Below are 16219 nucleotides of genomic sequence, written 5' to 3'. Positions count from 1 at the left end.
ATCAGGTGTGTTAGAAAAGGGATATATCTAAAACACAGGTGTCAAACATACGGCCCAGGGGCCAAATCTGGCCCACCAAAGGTTCCGTTCCGGACCGGGGGATGAAAGTGCAAAAATGAACTTGAACAGTCAAGACTGTCAAAATCATTTTGGTTCAGGTTCCACATACAGACCAATGTGATCTCAAGTAAAAATAACAACACAATAACCCATAAATAATGACAACGACAAATTTTCTTTGTGAAAAAAATATGTTGAAAATATTTAAGTGAAAAAATTACATTACACTGTAAAAATATTTACATTTACAAAACTATTCTTTCACAATAAAATGCAAATAAATACATAAATAAAAACAAAGATGAACAACCTGAAATGTGCAATTTTAACAATATTCTGCCTGTTACTAAATGTTTGGTGCATTTATGGATCTACTGTGATCTGTAGTTGTGTTAATAATGAGAGATGGAATATTGTAGAAATTGTTCAAATTTTAGTTCCAAACTCCAAAATTTTGACAATATTCTGCCTGTTACCAAATGTTTATGTGACATTGTGTGTAATGTACATGTATAAATAATAAGTCAAGGCATAAAATTGTTCAAATTGCACTAATTTTTCAAATGAAATTTCTGTTTTTTCAGGTTATTCACATCTTTTTTTGTAAAATGTAAATATTTTCAATAATTTAATTGGGGGTTTTTGTACTAAAACAAAAAGAAAAACTTGGATTTGTCATTATTTATAGGTCATTACGTCATTATTTTACTGGTCTGGCCCGCTTAAGATCAAATTGGGCTAAATATGGCCCCTGAACCAAAATGAGTTTGACACCCCTGATCTAAAACATGCAGGATAGTGGCTCTGGAGGACCAGGGTTGGTGACCCCTGATTTACAGAGTCACCGAACATGTCACACAAACACCTGCAGTTAAAGTGAACTGATTGTGCAGAGTACCTCCAGAATCACTACACACTTAAACCACCCATTATAAAATGTGTAAAAAAAAAAAAAAAACCCAAAAACTATGCTTTAAAAAGACGGAACAAGAAATGCAAAACACCAAGGCCTGTCTCATGCTTCTGGCTTCAAAAAATACTTGGACAGTTTATACTTGATGTTCATTATATAGTCATTTATTGCATCCCACACACTGCTATGTGTTGCCCAGCCTTAGTTGCAAATACTGTTTATTTTAATCATCTACTGAATGTTTTGACAAATTATTTATTTCATATAAATATGATCAGAATATAGAGAAAAGTATTGGTTAAAATCTCTCCGTGTAAAATTTTTTAGGCATTCCAAACCCACAGATAATCAGTGTTTACACCAATATGACATAGAAAAGCATCAGCTTGTGAATTCTTGGCAATTTTGCTTTAAAATGTCTAAAATAATGATTAAAATAGCAGTTTGAGTGGTTAAGTCCCCACTGACACACTAATAAATCAAATGCTGATTTTATTCGTACGTAGAAACTCTTGTGGTTTGAGAGAATTGTGCTGAGACACAACATGACAGACTGATAGCTCTCCAATAAAAGTTCTCACCAAGTTGTTGTTTGTCTGTGTAGTGTTTTAATTTGGGGGAAAAAAATGCTTATTTCAGTGTTATGAATATTATACAGGAGAGGTTAAATACAGATGCATGGTGTACTGTATTGTACATGGAGCTGTGTAATCCTAGAGGGGAAAAGGCTTGACACCAAACACTATCCTCTGTTCTTCTCAGTTCAGTCCAAAGGAGATTTTCTTTCACTCATTTATAATTAATTATTGTTTTAATGTACCGCTTTGGAGATTTTCTCCAACATACTGCCTGAAAAAATACCTTCACACATTATCAATATATTACCCTCATCATGCCGTTTCATGTCATAAACAGTATAGCATTAGTGTAACTTCTCCTGTCAGCATTAAAAACAAAAGCTGTTAATAGAGGTGTTTAAGAAAGAAAATATACAATCTCTACATTACTACCAGCAAGACCTCTAGTGTAATTCCTGTCAGCTAACATCTGGACACTAAACAACATATGAATTACACACAGTTTATATGTAAGGAAATTGTGTATTTTTAACGACAATATTGCATAACAATTAAAAAACACAGGCAGAAAGAGTTGTGATCATACCAACTTTTTAACAGTAAGTTTGATGTTCAGTTTCAGATTTACTTATTGATTATATATTTATATATTTGGGTGCTTCTATGAAACTGATACCTAAAAACTGGACGGGGGGGCATGTAGGCTAATGTTATGAGGCAAGTTTGGAAGTACTTTGGGTCTATTTTAAAATTAATATTTGTTGAGATAAAAGAGAAACAATTTTTCAGATTAAACACATTTTATATTATTTCTATACAAAAATCCACGTGTAACAGTAAAAAGGACACGAAAATTACACACTAATATTTTTTCAAATATCTTTTTATTCTCTCACAGGTACATTTTGGGAATCGAACTAATTATGCAAGGCAGAGTGTTTCACAAAAATGGCCGCTGTTGCAAAATCACTCAAGATTTATATGTGTTTAAATGGGCAGGTTTTGCATGTAACGCCAGTGGACACGATGGGTTGCACACGAAACCTGGAATGAGACTGAGATTCATGAAAAACCTGCATGTCTGGATAAGAAAAACCACTAGGATTGTCAAATTTAACACAGTGTCTTTATTTATAGTGGTATACAAGACCATTTACAGACATGTTTTCCAGTTCAAATACACTGACACCTTTTCCTGTCCTAATTTTGGTCCCATTTTTGGCCCCAGTATTTTATTACCTCCGCCAAGGAGGTAATGTTTTTGTCGGCGTTGGCTTGTCTGTTTGTCTGTGTGCAAGATAACTCAAAAAGTTATGGATGGATTTGGATGAAAATTTCAGGAAATGTTGATACTGGCACAAGGAACAAATGATTACATTTTGGTGGTGATCGGGGGTGGGGTGGGGGGGCATTGATCTGATCTAGTCAGCGCTCTCTGAGTGCTTCTAGTTTATATATTCATTAATTTTGGGATGGCTAAGAGCAAGAGTATAGTTTTTTTTGCATTTATCTGAGGTCATCATTAGGTTCATCCTGGGGGGAAATAAATCTAAATTTCTTTTTTATTATTGGGTCTAGAAAGTTGGCAAAGTGCCAGATACCAAAATGAACCCAGTTTCATAGAAACACCTATTTAGGTATTTATTACTTTGACTTTGATCACTTCATCAGTTATTGAGCTTCTGATAAAAACAAGTACCACATTTTTGCAAAATGTTTGCAGGGCTTTTTCTTACAGAATACTATTACTGTCTTGGACATCACTGAGAAAACTTTAACCTGAATATCAAAAAGACAAGGCAGCTTATTGTAGTTAATAGGTCAGGTTTGGGTTTAACTCAATCTGCATAGAATAAACAACCATTCTTCTGGACAATGCATTAGGAATGATAGAAAACACTGATTGGGAAAATATCATGGGATGTGTACAATCATTTTTCTTCCATTTATTTCAATTGTCAGTTGCTGTTCCATCACCCAATCACTAGATGGCAGTAGTGCAAACGTCAACCAGCTCGCTTAGAGGAAAATTGGCATCCATGTTTGTAGTCCATCTAGGCTGTTTAGACTGTCTTGCTAAGTATCACAGCACTCGGATTTCTCTGGTTGTGATTTCAGAGAATCATTAAATGTGATAAAGTGAAGTTAATTCAAAAACCCGGAACACTAAATTTGAGGAAGATGCAGGATGACGCACGCTACCTCAAACGGTAAGACGCCACGAACCGACGTTAACGTAATTGTAGCTAGCTTGAATTCTTTTGGAAGAGGAAACGTTAGCTTACTGTCCGTCTTTTTAATTCGCCTAACACTCGTACTCATGGATGCCAGACAAATCTCAATATTGTACTCGGTGTTAATGTATTATTTTTAACAGGCCAAACGCAAAGATATAATCAGTACTTGACATAAACAACATTACAATGTCTGTCGTTAATACAAGTGATTATCGTAATTCTTATCCCACTCACTACTTTCTTCAGTTTCCATGTCTCTTTATCGCCAGGGACCAGAAATACCTAATGAAAAATAACAACAACAAAAAAAAAAAAAAACAAAAACATTGCAAATCAGTGTTTATTGTGATATCTTGTAATCTACAAGCGAACTCTTGACAAATGTGAAATTCTGTATTAATTTTCTCGGTGCTTACCTTCGACTAAAACAGCAACTTCTGATAATATAACCTTAAACTGTGGATATTTTCATGGGCAAATATTGAAAGTAATTTGTGCTGTATTGAATGGTGAACATTTCTTAGCACGTCTGCAAAAAATAAGGTTTTTTATTGGTATTTTTAGGGCTTACTTAAGCGGAATGTAAATAGGGTCTGGTATTGTATTCCCTTTAAACATCCATTCCATTATGGCCATCATAGCTAACAACATGTAAAATGGTAGCATACAACATTATCTAATCGTCATAGGATTTTTATCTGATATAATTTTGTAACCACTAGTTTTATACATTTAGAGTTGTCTGTTACGTGTTTTTATTCTGCAACTCGCTGTATGCTAGTTGGTTAGCTTCGTAGCTAGCATCCGTATGTACATTCAGTCTATCTGGGCGTGTCAGTGTCTGGTTCCATCAGCTGATAAACGACCTACAAAGTGTTTTAATGGCCCTGGCCTTCAGTCTACTCACACAATAGCTCCAATTTTGTTTAACGTTATAAATAAATTATCAATCGGCGGTGAATGATTTATAATAAGGGCGGATCTTAGGAGACTGAGCCTTAACCAGATGCAATCTACATTAAATTAACCTTTTTGAAAGTTTATAGAGTTATAAGTAATAACTGTGTGTCTTTTGTCACCCACAGCAAAGTGACTGCTGGCAGTTTAGATGTCCATCCCACAGAGAAAGCCCTAGTGGTCCACTATGAGGTGGAAGCATCCATCTTAGGGGAGGGTGGAGGTCAAATGTTGGGTGAACGCAAGGAAGGCCAAAAAATGTGAGCACAAGCCTGCCTCTAATGCACAACTTCCTTTCTGTCCCTTCCTACCTTTATTTGGGCTTTACTGTTCTGTCCCTCCTTATATATTATAGTTGAGCTAAATTGACTGATTGTTGGGTTATAGTTACATCTGATTTCTCAGTCCTTCTGCTCCTTTTTGTCTCTATTTTCCTTCATACAATGATGAATTGTTCCTCAGTAAAATTATTGATCTATTCGTTGATCTTTGTGACCGTCTGTATTTGTGTTACATTATAATGCTTACTCTCTTGCTTTGTATTTGGAATAGCGTCTTTCTGTTTCAGCATTATAGTTAACATGTATTAGAATGAAAATGTCCTCTAGTTGAGATATGGTTTGCTGGCCATAGAAAATAAGCAAACCTTAAATCTCATTAATCTCATAATCATAATATTTTTTTCCCAAAACATCCATGTATGAAATAAAAACAGGTATTTTTCTGAGTAATAAACAAGAGTTCTGTTGGACATCTTATTCTTTATGTTTACGATAGAATCCAGCTTTATTTTTTAAAAATTTAATGATAAGCTATAAAATTGTAGAACTGAATTTAAACACCTCTCCTCTCTCTTTGTCTTTCCCGTTGCTTCCTCCTCCAGCATTCGAGTGAAAAGTCTTTCTCCCAGCACCGATGTGGGTGCACTGGCAAAGAAGGTGGTGGAGGAGTGTAAACTCATCCCTGCTTCCCGTTTGCCCCAGGTGGAGCAGCTCCTCTACTACCTGCAGAACAGGAAATCCTCTCCAGTCGAAGGCAGAGGTCAGTCATGACACTGTTTGTATCCTTGCTGTAGTTTCTCATAACCAGACCTCTCTCTGCCTTTTCATAACACTGCTGTAGTTCTGGAGATAGGTTTGATGCCATCCACTATTTTTCTTGAATGGGGTAAAATAACACTTTAAGTTATTTTAAATTTCTTTAAACTAATCAGACTTGGCTTTTAGTTTAAAGAAGTTGGGTGCAGGATACAGCAAAATAGTCTTTGCAATTCTATGAGTATTTGCAGCTTCTTGGTTGTTGTTCTTTCATGTAGCAAGGGATACTTTCAATGTTTTAACATGCAGATAGTGGAAAGGAGGAGAATGCCATTCTGGCCATTGTGTGGCTGAAATAGTTAACCTTGTTACAACACTGTACCCGTAGTTGGCTCTAAAAATGCATAATCAATAATGGGTCAATCTGGGAAAAGAGGAAACTGTGAGAATAAAACGTATAAGAGTCCAAAGAGTTATTTATTTGTGGTGAGGTATGTTATTTTTTCATTGATTTAATTTTCCTGTGTCACCAGTGGAGAAGAAAGAGAAAAGACCAATGAAACCCAGAGAGTTGACACCATTTGAAGGGATGGAGGTAAGAACTTCATCATACAAACTGATTGCTTATCATTTCAGCATTCTTCTAATTATTTTTAGGGGGGTTCTGGATGATGCTGAGCTTTCCAACACATAGATGCTGGTACTCACAGTGTATTTTCAGGTTTGCCTTGTGCACCTCTGCCAACAAAGGCTGTGAACACAGTCACAAATAATTTTTGTATAATCTTATGAGGTATAAGTTTTGATTCATAGTTGTCTCTGTTCATGTAGATAAATGAGGAAGCCAGTATAACTAAAGTGGATGAGTACATTGAGCTACTCTATGAAGGCATCCCAGAGAAGATCAGAGGTTCGGCCCTTATTCTGCAGCTTGCCCGTAACCCTGACAACCTGGAGGAGCTGCTCCACAATGGTATAGTTTCTCTCTACCTTTTTAATACAAATGGTGCTTTCCAAGTATAGATTGTATTTGCCACTTGAATTTGTCTGTGTTTTCTGTGTGTAGAGGCAGCTTTAGGCGCTCTAGCCAGAGTTTTGAGGGAGGACTGGAAACAGAGTGTAGAACTGGCCACCATCATCATCTACATCTTCTTCTGCTTCTCCAGGTAACAGACACATTTAAGAATAGATGCCCTGTCAACAGGACTCGCTGCTTTATTTCAGCCTCTTACCTTCTGCTTTTCCTCCAGTTTCTCCCAGTTTCATGGAGTGGTGAGTCACTATAAAATCGGTGCTTTGTGTATGAGTGTGGTGGAACATGAGCTGAAGAGACACGACGTGTGGCGTGAAGAGCTGCGCAAGAAGAACAAAGCTTATATCCTTTCACCAGAGGACATTTTTCTTGCCTATTAATTTTTCTTGCCTTTTTTACTGACCTGCATGCATATCCAATAACTGTTCCTTAACACTGTTTTTGTTTACGCGAGTCAGCACCAGAGAACGGATCTTTAAGAAGAGACCAGGACAAGGCTATGAGGAAGTACCAGGGCCTTCTGGCCAAACAGGAGCAGCTGCTCAGGGGTAGGCTTCTTTTTACTTTGAAAGACCATTATACTACCAGGGAAGAAACCACTTCAGTTGACCCCTTACATTCTATGTATCTCTTCCTCATCTCTTCTTCTGACTTTCCCTGGCTCCCAGTGTCTTTGTACCTGTTGCTGAACCTTGCAGAGGACACGAGAACAGAACTAAAGATGAGGAATAAAAACATTGTTGGTTTGCTGGTGAAAGTTCTGGAGAGGGACGATGATGAGCTGCTCGTCCTGGTGGTGTCCTTTCTCAAAAAACTCTCCATCTTTCTAGAGAACAAGAATGACATGGTGAGGAAGCTGATGTACTTAAAGATGAAGCCGTTGCTCTATTGTATTATTTTCCTGTTGTCAACAAATACCATTAAAACTCCAAAACCATATCCTCCTCTCTGTAGTACCCACAGATTTTAGTGTGAACTAATATTTTTTTTATCTATGATATGATTGATAGGCTGAGATGGACACTGTAGAGCGACTGGCTCGCTTAGTTCCTTGTGACCACGATGACCTGATGAATCTCACTCTACGTCTGCTGCTCAACCTCTCCTTTGACTCAGGCCTGAGAGCCAAGATGGTGGAAGTTGGACTGTTACCAAAACTCACTGCACTCATGGGTAAGACTTCTATGTCATTTAAAGCTGAGTTCAGACCCAACAATCAAGATGATGAAACTGTTTTACGATGTTGGAAGGACAAGATGCAGAGCTGAGAACTGGCTGACCTCAGCTTGAGTATATAAATATATTGGCTGATATTTGTTTTCATGCAGGTGATGAGAACCACCGTCAAGTAGCCATGCGTATCCTCTATCACATTAGCATCGATGACCGTTTCAAGGCCATGTTTGTTTACACCGACTGCATACCTCAGGTACAGCAAAAAGAATTAAATTCACTGCAAACTGAGTATAAATAAGAGCTGTTGACTTTGACATTTTGAGCTGAAACTGTATATCTGTGCGCAGCTTATGCATATGCTGTATGAGCATGGTGAGGAGGATATCGAAACTGAGCTCATCTCCATCTGCATTAACCTGGCAGCCAATAAGAGGAATGCGCAGCTCATGTGTGAAGGTACAGAAGGAGCTATTCAGTATTTAGTTCATGGACAAACAGTCAGTATAGGTGCTTACACTGTATGAATGTCATATTAATGTCACTGAAGAACAACAGTCAGTCATAAATCCTGTCTTTGGTGTTGTTCAGTCCTGGATCTTTTACAGATTTATCGTTGTTTTAAAATTAACCCTGTTCATCTGTCTCTGTAGGAAATGGCCTGAAGATGCTCATGAAAAGAGCTCTGAAGATGAAAGACTGCCTCCTGATGAAGATGATCAGAAACATCTCACAACACGATGGGCCAACTAAACCTATCTTTATAGTTAGTACTAATTGAACACAGTTATTGGTTGTCTTTTAATGGTGACCATCATCTGAAATGCTTATCCTTTCTGTGCATCAGGACTATGTAGGTGACCTGGCAGCGGAGATCCGAGCAGAAGAAGAGGAGGAGTGGGTTCTGGAGTGTCTGGGGACTCTGGCCAATCTCACCATCCCAGACCTGGACTGGGAGCTGGTGCTGAAGGAGTACAACCTGGTTCCCTACCTCAAAGACAGACTGAAGCCAGGTGTTTACTTTTTGACGTCTAATGAATATCATTAAGATACAGATGAAACAGAGACGCTGTAATAATAATTTAAATCTGTTTTTAGAGCCATTGGTTTTTCCTAAAACGATCAGTCTTAAGGTTGTATATTTTTTCAGGCAGACTGAGGTTTTGCAGTGACGAGGTAGTTACAGTAACTCTCAGCAGTAACACTCTAAACCATCCCAGAGAAACACTGTTGATATTTGAGCTCAAACTCAAACACATACATCCCTTGAGGGCTTCTCCACTTCCCTCACATTCACACTCAATCAAGAAACAATGTGTAATATATAAAACAGTTGATACATCATCTACAAAAAAAGCAATTATACCATAGTCTCACTTACATTCTGTTCTAACCAGCCTCACTTAATCATTGTATTTCAATGATTTTCAGCTTATTTTGCTCAACTTTTACACTGTATATTTTGTTGAATAATTTTGACTTATCATTCTTATCAAATTCATTCATATAGAAAGATGAATTAGGTCAAATTAAACTAATGTTGTTCAATGGTGTGTGTGTTTCAGGCTCAGCAGAAGATGATCTTATTCTGGAGGTGGTGATTATGATTGGAACAGTTTCCATGGACGATGCCTGCGCTGCCATGTTGGCCAAGTCTGGCATCATTCCTGCACTTATTGAACTACTGAATGGTAACACATTCTCCGGTTCGGTTTGTTGCACATAAGTGTTAAAAATATGCTCATTATTATAACCATGCTTTCTGTGTGTTGAATGCAGCTCAACAAGAGGATGATGAGTTTGTGTGTCAGATTGTCTACGTCTTCTATCAGATGGTTTTCCATCAAGCAACACGAGATGTCATCATCAAAGATACTCGTATCCTTCCTTCAATGTACTCACTACCTTTATAAATGTATATTAAATAAGACGTAACAGTGTTGTCTCACAGTACATGTACCTGCTTTGATGCAGCAGTTTCTTTCAAAAACTGTGTTTAACTCTTTAAGTGCCAGACAGTTAAGGGGCTAATAAGCCTTAAAAGTGCCACAGAATTTGGCCGTTTTTCAGTATTTCGCATCGTTTTTATAATATTTGAAGAATGCTGCAGGAAACCGCTCGGTAACATCCGACCGATTGCTGATTAGATCCAAAACGCACCGGACGCAGCCGATTCATTATTGATCGTAATTTGCATAATTTATAATAATAATAATAATAATAATAATAATAATAATAATAATAATAATCTTTATTTACATAGCACTTTTCATACATTAAAAACTGTAGCACAAAGTGCTTTACATATCAGTTTAAAAATCAGTACCGCCCCCCACCCACACCCACCCACTCACCCGCACACACACACATATACATACAAACCCACAAGCTCACACATACTTAAGAAGACTGACTGAGCACGGGTAGACCAGAACAAAAATGTACAAGTAAAAGTAAAACATCAATTTAGGAGGCGCTGTCTCAGGGAGCCTTCCGCACCAGGAGGCAGCCGGCGACCAGGCACCAGCAACACAGCCCCGCATCCCAACTAGTGGGAGAGGGCCAACTGGGACCCCCACCCACCAGAAAGGAGCGGACCCCAGTGAGAGAAGGCGCCACAGCCCCCGGAGTCCACAGCCGCCCCCCGGCATGGAGGGCTCCCTCTGATGAAACACCGGAGAATAAGAAACATTAAAAAGATATAAAAATATTATTCGGTCGCGTGACCTCAAATTCCCGTCTGCTTGGTCTCAAAAGGGGGACACAGAAAGAACGTCATCGAAATGTGAGAAAGAAATGGGGGTGGATGGTTTGTTTGTACACAAATATGGCGTGTTCTCCAAAGCCGATCTGATCGGCCCGTGGCACTTTACAGGTTGTTTTCGTAAAGCCGATTTAATCGGCCCATGGCACTGAAAGTGTTAATGTGATGTGGGATACATCACACAGACTGTCAGGTCTTCCTTAACCCTCCATCCAGAGGCTCCAGCCTATCTGATAGATCTGATGCATGACAAGAACACTGAAATAAGAAAAGTGTGCGACAACACTCTTGATATTATTGCTGTAAGTTCAGTTCTTACACGTACACAGAGCATTTCACAGACCAGTGTCATCACAGCAGCAGAGACTATTTACACAAACACTTTATCTTCCAGGAGTATGATGAAGAGTGGGGCAGGAAGATACAGTCAGAAAAGTTCCGTTTCCATAACAACCAATGGTTGGAGATGGTCGAGAGTCGCCAGGCTGATGATTCTGAACCTTATCTCTATGACAACGACAATGACAGGACTGACCTGTTCTACAGCGCAGGTAAGCACATGATAAGTTGTTATTAACATCACAAAAGGGTTTGGATTCTCGGACAATAGGTTTCCCACTGATCACTATGGAAAACACAACAGGGGATCTGTCCAGGGGAATTTGCACTGCAAAGGCACAGGTAACTTGTGTTTGAGTAACAGAGAGCATAGTAAAAGTTTTTAGAAAATTACAGCCATCTTAACAGGGGACATCAATGTACTGAGTCCTGTGATAATAAGTTTTACAGATGTGGATTATTCATTAATGATATGACAGCATGATGGTATTGTCTTATGGCAGCATATTTTTTCTCTCTTTTTGTTTGTTTCCTTTTCTTGTCTGTTTTTTTTAAGTGACTGATGGTTTTCTTTTCAGAATATAAAATTAGTTCTTATTTTTTGACAGTTTTAATTAATTTATTTTTTTTTACATTATTTGTTCATATTAAATATCATGTTGTGTGTTTGTTTCAGCTAAAATGTTTTAGAAGCCACTGATTTAGCCACAACTAGTAATGTAGCCATGAAGTCTTAATGATCTTGTTGAGTATAATACACAATGGAAGGGCAGATTGTAGCTGATCATTTTAAGATTTTCTAAGACTTTTTCCCCCCTTATAAATCTTCTTGTAACCAAAAAGTTGGTTATTAGACATGTTAACAAAGCTGAATTTCTGTTAGAGAGGCTGTTAAGATCTATTTTACAAAGACTTTTTTAGGCTTATTCACCTTCGAACAAAGTGAGATGATGTCTTTGCTGCTGTAATAATAACTAGAAAACATTAATCTTACTGCTAAGTGTAACGAAAAGTCACTATCAGTACATGTGTAACAACATTGCATTCTCGTTATTAAATGTTTGATGTGTGTATCTACTGTCTGTCTGCAGATGGAATTACTCCAGCAGATGGTTCAGTCAGTCCAGATTTCTTTGGGGATCTTCAGGCACAGAACGGAGACTCACATCATGTGGGGTGAGCTAAAGCAGCGCTCACATTATTCATTTTTCTTCGATTTATTTCACCTTTTGCATTGTTAAACCTTCACTTACATGATAGAAGTAACCTTCAATTTTGTTTTTCAGAGATGGCAGTGACGTCTTCGACCAGACCAGCTCATCTCCTGGACGACCGGCTACTGCGTACGGCTTTAGACCCGATGAGCAGCCCTTCTATCAGTACACATAAACAACACACACACATGGTCTGAACACTTCAGGACATGCGTAACCTTTGTATCATTCCCCATCATCCTCTTGCATGTCCATCACCACTATCTTAAGGTGAATTGTCACTGTCTGCATCCCTGTTGTGTAGGTTATGAATGCTGCTATGAAACATGGATTAACTACGTATCACACATGTCTCTATCTGGTTCCCAACACCATAGCAGCTCAACACATCTCATTATCCATTTCATTTCATTTACTTAACCATCATTAGAAACAATGAGTAGTTAAGTCTTCCTTACAACTTGCTTATGGATTGTTCCCAGCAAGTAAGTTAAAGAATGTCAGCAGATGTAACATTTCTTATAATACATGTTAATACGTTTTGACCTGTTTCTCCTACATACAGATTTTTTTTTAAACCTTCTCTCTTCTGTCTTTGTTATTGTAGATGAGGCACATTGGAAAAGATGCCTAAAGCTTAGAGCACTTTGATAGCTGTTTTTTTTTTTTTTTTTTTTTTCTTACTTGGAGGGCAGTGGAAAATGTTCCTGTTTTCCCTCCTTTATGGCCCTCACAGGTCACACTTTGCATGTTATCACATGTCTGTGCCATTGTTAAAAAAAAAAGCATCAAACCTTCCTGGCAGCCACTTCCAATAGCTGCTGCTTAGAAAAAGGATCTGTCCTTTAAGATGAATCTGATCCAAAACATAGTGTGATCGTATTTGGCAGACAGACAAATGTTAAAGAAAACATAAGTTACAGGTATCAAACCATAGCAGTATTACATAAATGAGTGACACAAGACACAGACTTTCTTTTTTTTGGTTATGCACTAAATCACTCATCCCTGTACAGCTGTCATTTCAACCCTTAAGCCCTTTGAGTCATTGGCAGCAGGTTTAGTAGCTGTGATTTAGGCCAAGAACTGAACAGTTTGTCCAAAACTGTAACTAACAGGGTCCTTGAGGGTAAATGTACTCATGCTTAATCTGCATTTTTAACATTTCCTAGACAGTCAGTCAAGGGAACCCACCCTCCTTGATAAAAGAAATAAAGACATCAGAAGCTGTAGTTTCTGTGCTTTTAAAAGCAGAGCTCTGGTCCCATCAGTTGTGTTTTAACTGGTATATTTCCTGTCTATAGCAGGATGTCCTGTGTCCTGCACACAATATCATTGTTGAGCCTGTATTCCTAGGGCTATTGCAACACTTACAGACAAGGTCAATTTCTAAATACACCAAGGACTGTGGTTAATCACTCATAGACTTAAATAGCAGGGTTAGCTGGGTGAATAATGCGAATGTTTCTTTCCAGAATAAATGCATTGTGCCATGAACTAAACTACCTTATATACCTTACCTTAATGAAGAGGATACTGTGTAAGACATACTGGATTTGCAGGACACTGACAGTTAGCCACATACTGTATTATTTATAGGCATATTTGCACATATAGTTGAAGTTTGCATGGTTATGTTTTGTTTTTATAGTAAGTTATTATAATACCGTATGTATATCGACTATGTTTTTTTATTATAGTTTTATTGATATTTACCAAGACACTGTAAACTGTAAGCGAGTACTGGACTACATTTTCTCCATTTCTGTCTTTCATCAAGTTGTTTGCTAAAATAAAAATTGGCATTTCATATGATTTTTCTGGTTTAATATGTGTTCACAAATACATGATACTAAAAGGCGGCATCGGGACAATGTGTAAATACAATGATTTGACAGTAAGCGCTTAACAGCAAAACACTTTCTGAGATCAGTTTAATGTTTTATCTTGCTTCTTAGACAAGTTCATAGCAAAATATTCAGATGCTATGTCTCCTGTTTATTTTTTTAGCATTTTGTACCATTTGTTGATCAGTGGAGTATAAAACACAGCTCAGGATGTAAAAGGCCAAACATATTACAGTACTAGCACAGGTCAAAAAAATAACAGGCGGCCTTAAAAGGAAAAGGCAACAAGTTTTACAAGTTTAGTAACAACCCAGTACACAAACATCCTTTGTAAATCTATAACAAAGTAAGTCATGGGTTGAGTTTTGAGCAGGATTCATATTTTCCCTACTTTAACCTGGGCAGAAATTCATCGCCGAGACAAGAACTAATTTAAAGGCAAGAAATCACCAGGAAAATAAAACTCCATTTTTAATCTCTTTTGTTTCTCATGGAAGTTGCTTTTTGCTAATGTGAGTTATGTAGATGTAGCAAAAACTGACTATAGTGAAACAAGGATTTCCATTTAAAAAAATCACCTAAAATTATCCACCTATGCTTGATATGTTCACAAATATTTTCTGCATCTTCATCATAATGAAAGTACGACACAGCTTTAACAGGGCTGACTTAGAACATCTAAACCTGAATGTGAACTCAAATTTTTTATGAATAAAGAGACAGTTTCACTTTCTGTACAAGTGTCTGATTCTTGGTCACGGTTTTAGTTAAGTCTAAAATCTAATAATTTTAATTTTAGTCATCGATGTGTCTTTAATATAACAGGTCTTAAATCGATTAAATTTAGTGTTTGTTGCAAATGTGTGTAGCACAATAATAATTTGAATTATATTGCACCTTATGCATGAAAACACTCTTGTTAAATATTTTGGGTATGAAGGCTTTGATATTGTATTGGAAGATAGAAAAATAAAGTCACTGTAAAAACACCAACAACAAATGTCAAGCATCATCCAGTAACTTCAGCTAAAATTTACTTAGGGGGTTGAATGAGCGGCCATTTTTGTCAAAAAAGCAAGTCGTAAGAAATGCATAGAACTGTGTTGAAATAATGCTAATACCTTTGTGCACAGACTACTGATATTATTTGACAGTGGAAGCTATATTTTCAGAAATATTGGATTTTGAATAGCACGTGTATGTGAAAACTTTTGCTGGTGGACGGATGTGACATTACCCATGATGATCTGGTCAGTACCAGTACTTTATTAGTAATAAACTTATATACTTACTATTGTTAATTCTCCTCTTATTCATAAATGTTAGTATTGTGGGTCTAAAACAATAACAGCTGACACAAAAACACAAAATGTGTCAGTGGACGGATGTGACATGGTTGTTACAGATCCCATCATACTGATGCTCGGCAGCCATGTCACCGTTTCCACAAATGATCCCTGTGCAAAAACTAGGATCATAATTATTTATTGTATAGTTTATCATCATACTAAAGAGTAAATAACAATATAGAATTGTTATTTCTTTATAAAAATGCTTATTATTCGAAAACTGTTGATTTAAAGTGACGTGTGACATTCTTAATGTATGTATTGGCGTAACATAAGCAGGATGGATCAGCACCATACTCCATATTGCAACCTGTAAAAATAAAACATGTGATATGTAGTATATAATCTTGTAAGAAAAACTGGGGAATCTAAAAGAATAGAATATTTGTTTTTCAGGTAAATTCAGTTGAAATATAACTTGGCCATTTGTGACATGAAAATATAGCATTAATTGTGATGAAATTGGACATTTTTGAGCTGACAACATAGTTCATATGACCATCAACATGTTGCAACAGAACTGAAATCCTGTAAATTTGCATAACTAGCATTTACCAACACAAAGTTCCTTTGGGGATTCACTTATACTGATTTCTTATGCACAAAGACATAAATAAGACCTCTAAGCAAATTTTAGCCGATTTTCTATACTCACATCTGAAGCATTACTGACGTCCAACCCCACTGCAACAGAACAGGAAATACACTAAGTCTTAAA

At 37.2% G+C, this 16219-nt stretch overlaps 1 protein-coding gene across 2 annotated transcripts in view; it reads left to right on the top strand.

Moving 5' to 3' along the window:
• The first annotated feature begins 3598 nt into the window (after nucleotides 1–3598).
• Nucleotides 3599–16219, top strand: part of LOC115437141 (kinesin-associated protein 3-like) — a 21892-nt gene continuing 9271 nt past the window's right edge. The window contains exons 1-20 of one of the 2 annotated variants that reach the window (XM_030160288.1): nucleotides 3599–3761; nucleotides 4874–5005; nucleotides 5629–5786; nucleotides 6316–6377; nucleotides 6614–6755; nucleotides 6849–6948; nucleotides 7033–7157; nucleotides 7265–7363; nucleotides 7484–7662; nucleotides 7826–7988; nucleotides 8144–8244; nucleotides 8339–8447; nucleotides 8642–8754; nucleotides 8836–9001; nucleotides 9554–9679; nucleotides 9768–9866; nucleotides 10969–11054; nucleotides 11147–11303; nucleotides 12183–12267; nucleotides 12378–14115. In XM_030160288.1, the coding sequence (XP_030016148.1) occupies nucleotides 3733–3761; nucleotides 4874–5005; nucleotides 5629–5786; nucleotides 6316–6377; nucleotides 6614–6755; nucleotides 6849–6948; nucleotides 7033–7157; nucleotides 7265–7363; nucleotides 7484–7662; nucleotides 7826–7988; nucleotides 8144–8244; nucleotides 8339–8447; nucleotides 8642–8754; nucleotides 8836–9001; nucleotides 9554–9679; nucleotides 9768–9866; nucleotides 10969–11054; nucleotides 11147–11303; nucleotides 12183–12267; nucleotides 12378–12480 (2334 nt within the window). In that variant the 5' untranslated portion in view covers nucleotides 3599–3732 and the 3' untranslated portion in view covers nucleotides 12481–14115. Of the gene's footprint in view, nucleotides 3762–4873; nucleotides 5006–5628; nucleotides 5787–6315; nucleotides 6378–6613; nucleotides 6756–6848; nucleotides 6949–7032; nucleotides 7158–7264; nucleotides 7364–7483; nucleotides 7663–7825; nucleotides 7989–8143; nucleotides 8245–8338; nucleotides 8448–8641; nucleotides 8755–8835; nucleotides 9002–9553; nucleotides 9680–9767; nucleotides 9920–10968; nucleotides 11055–11146; nucleotides 11304–12182; nucleotides 12268–12377; nucleotides 14116–16219 lie in introns of those variants that run through there. The other variant, XM_030160289.1, reaches the window with a different exon arrangement.

The sequence above is a fragment of the Sphaeramia orbicularis genome, chromosome 17, assembly GCF_902148855.1.
Source record: "Sphaeramia orbicularis chromosome 17, fSphaOr1.1, whole genome shotgun sequence".
Lineage (NCBI taxonomy): Eukaryota > Metazoa > Chordata > Actinopteri > Kurtiformes > Apogonidae > Sphaeramia > Sphaeramia orbicularis.
Note: the sequence above shows the minus strand (reverse complement) of the source record. Positions and strands in the feature narration are given on the sequence as shown.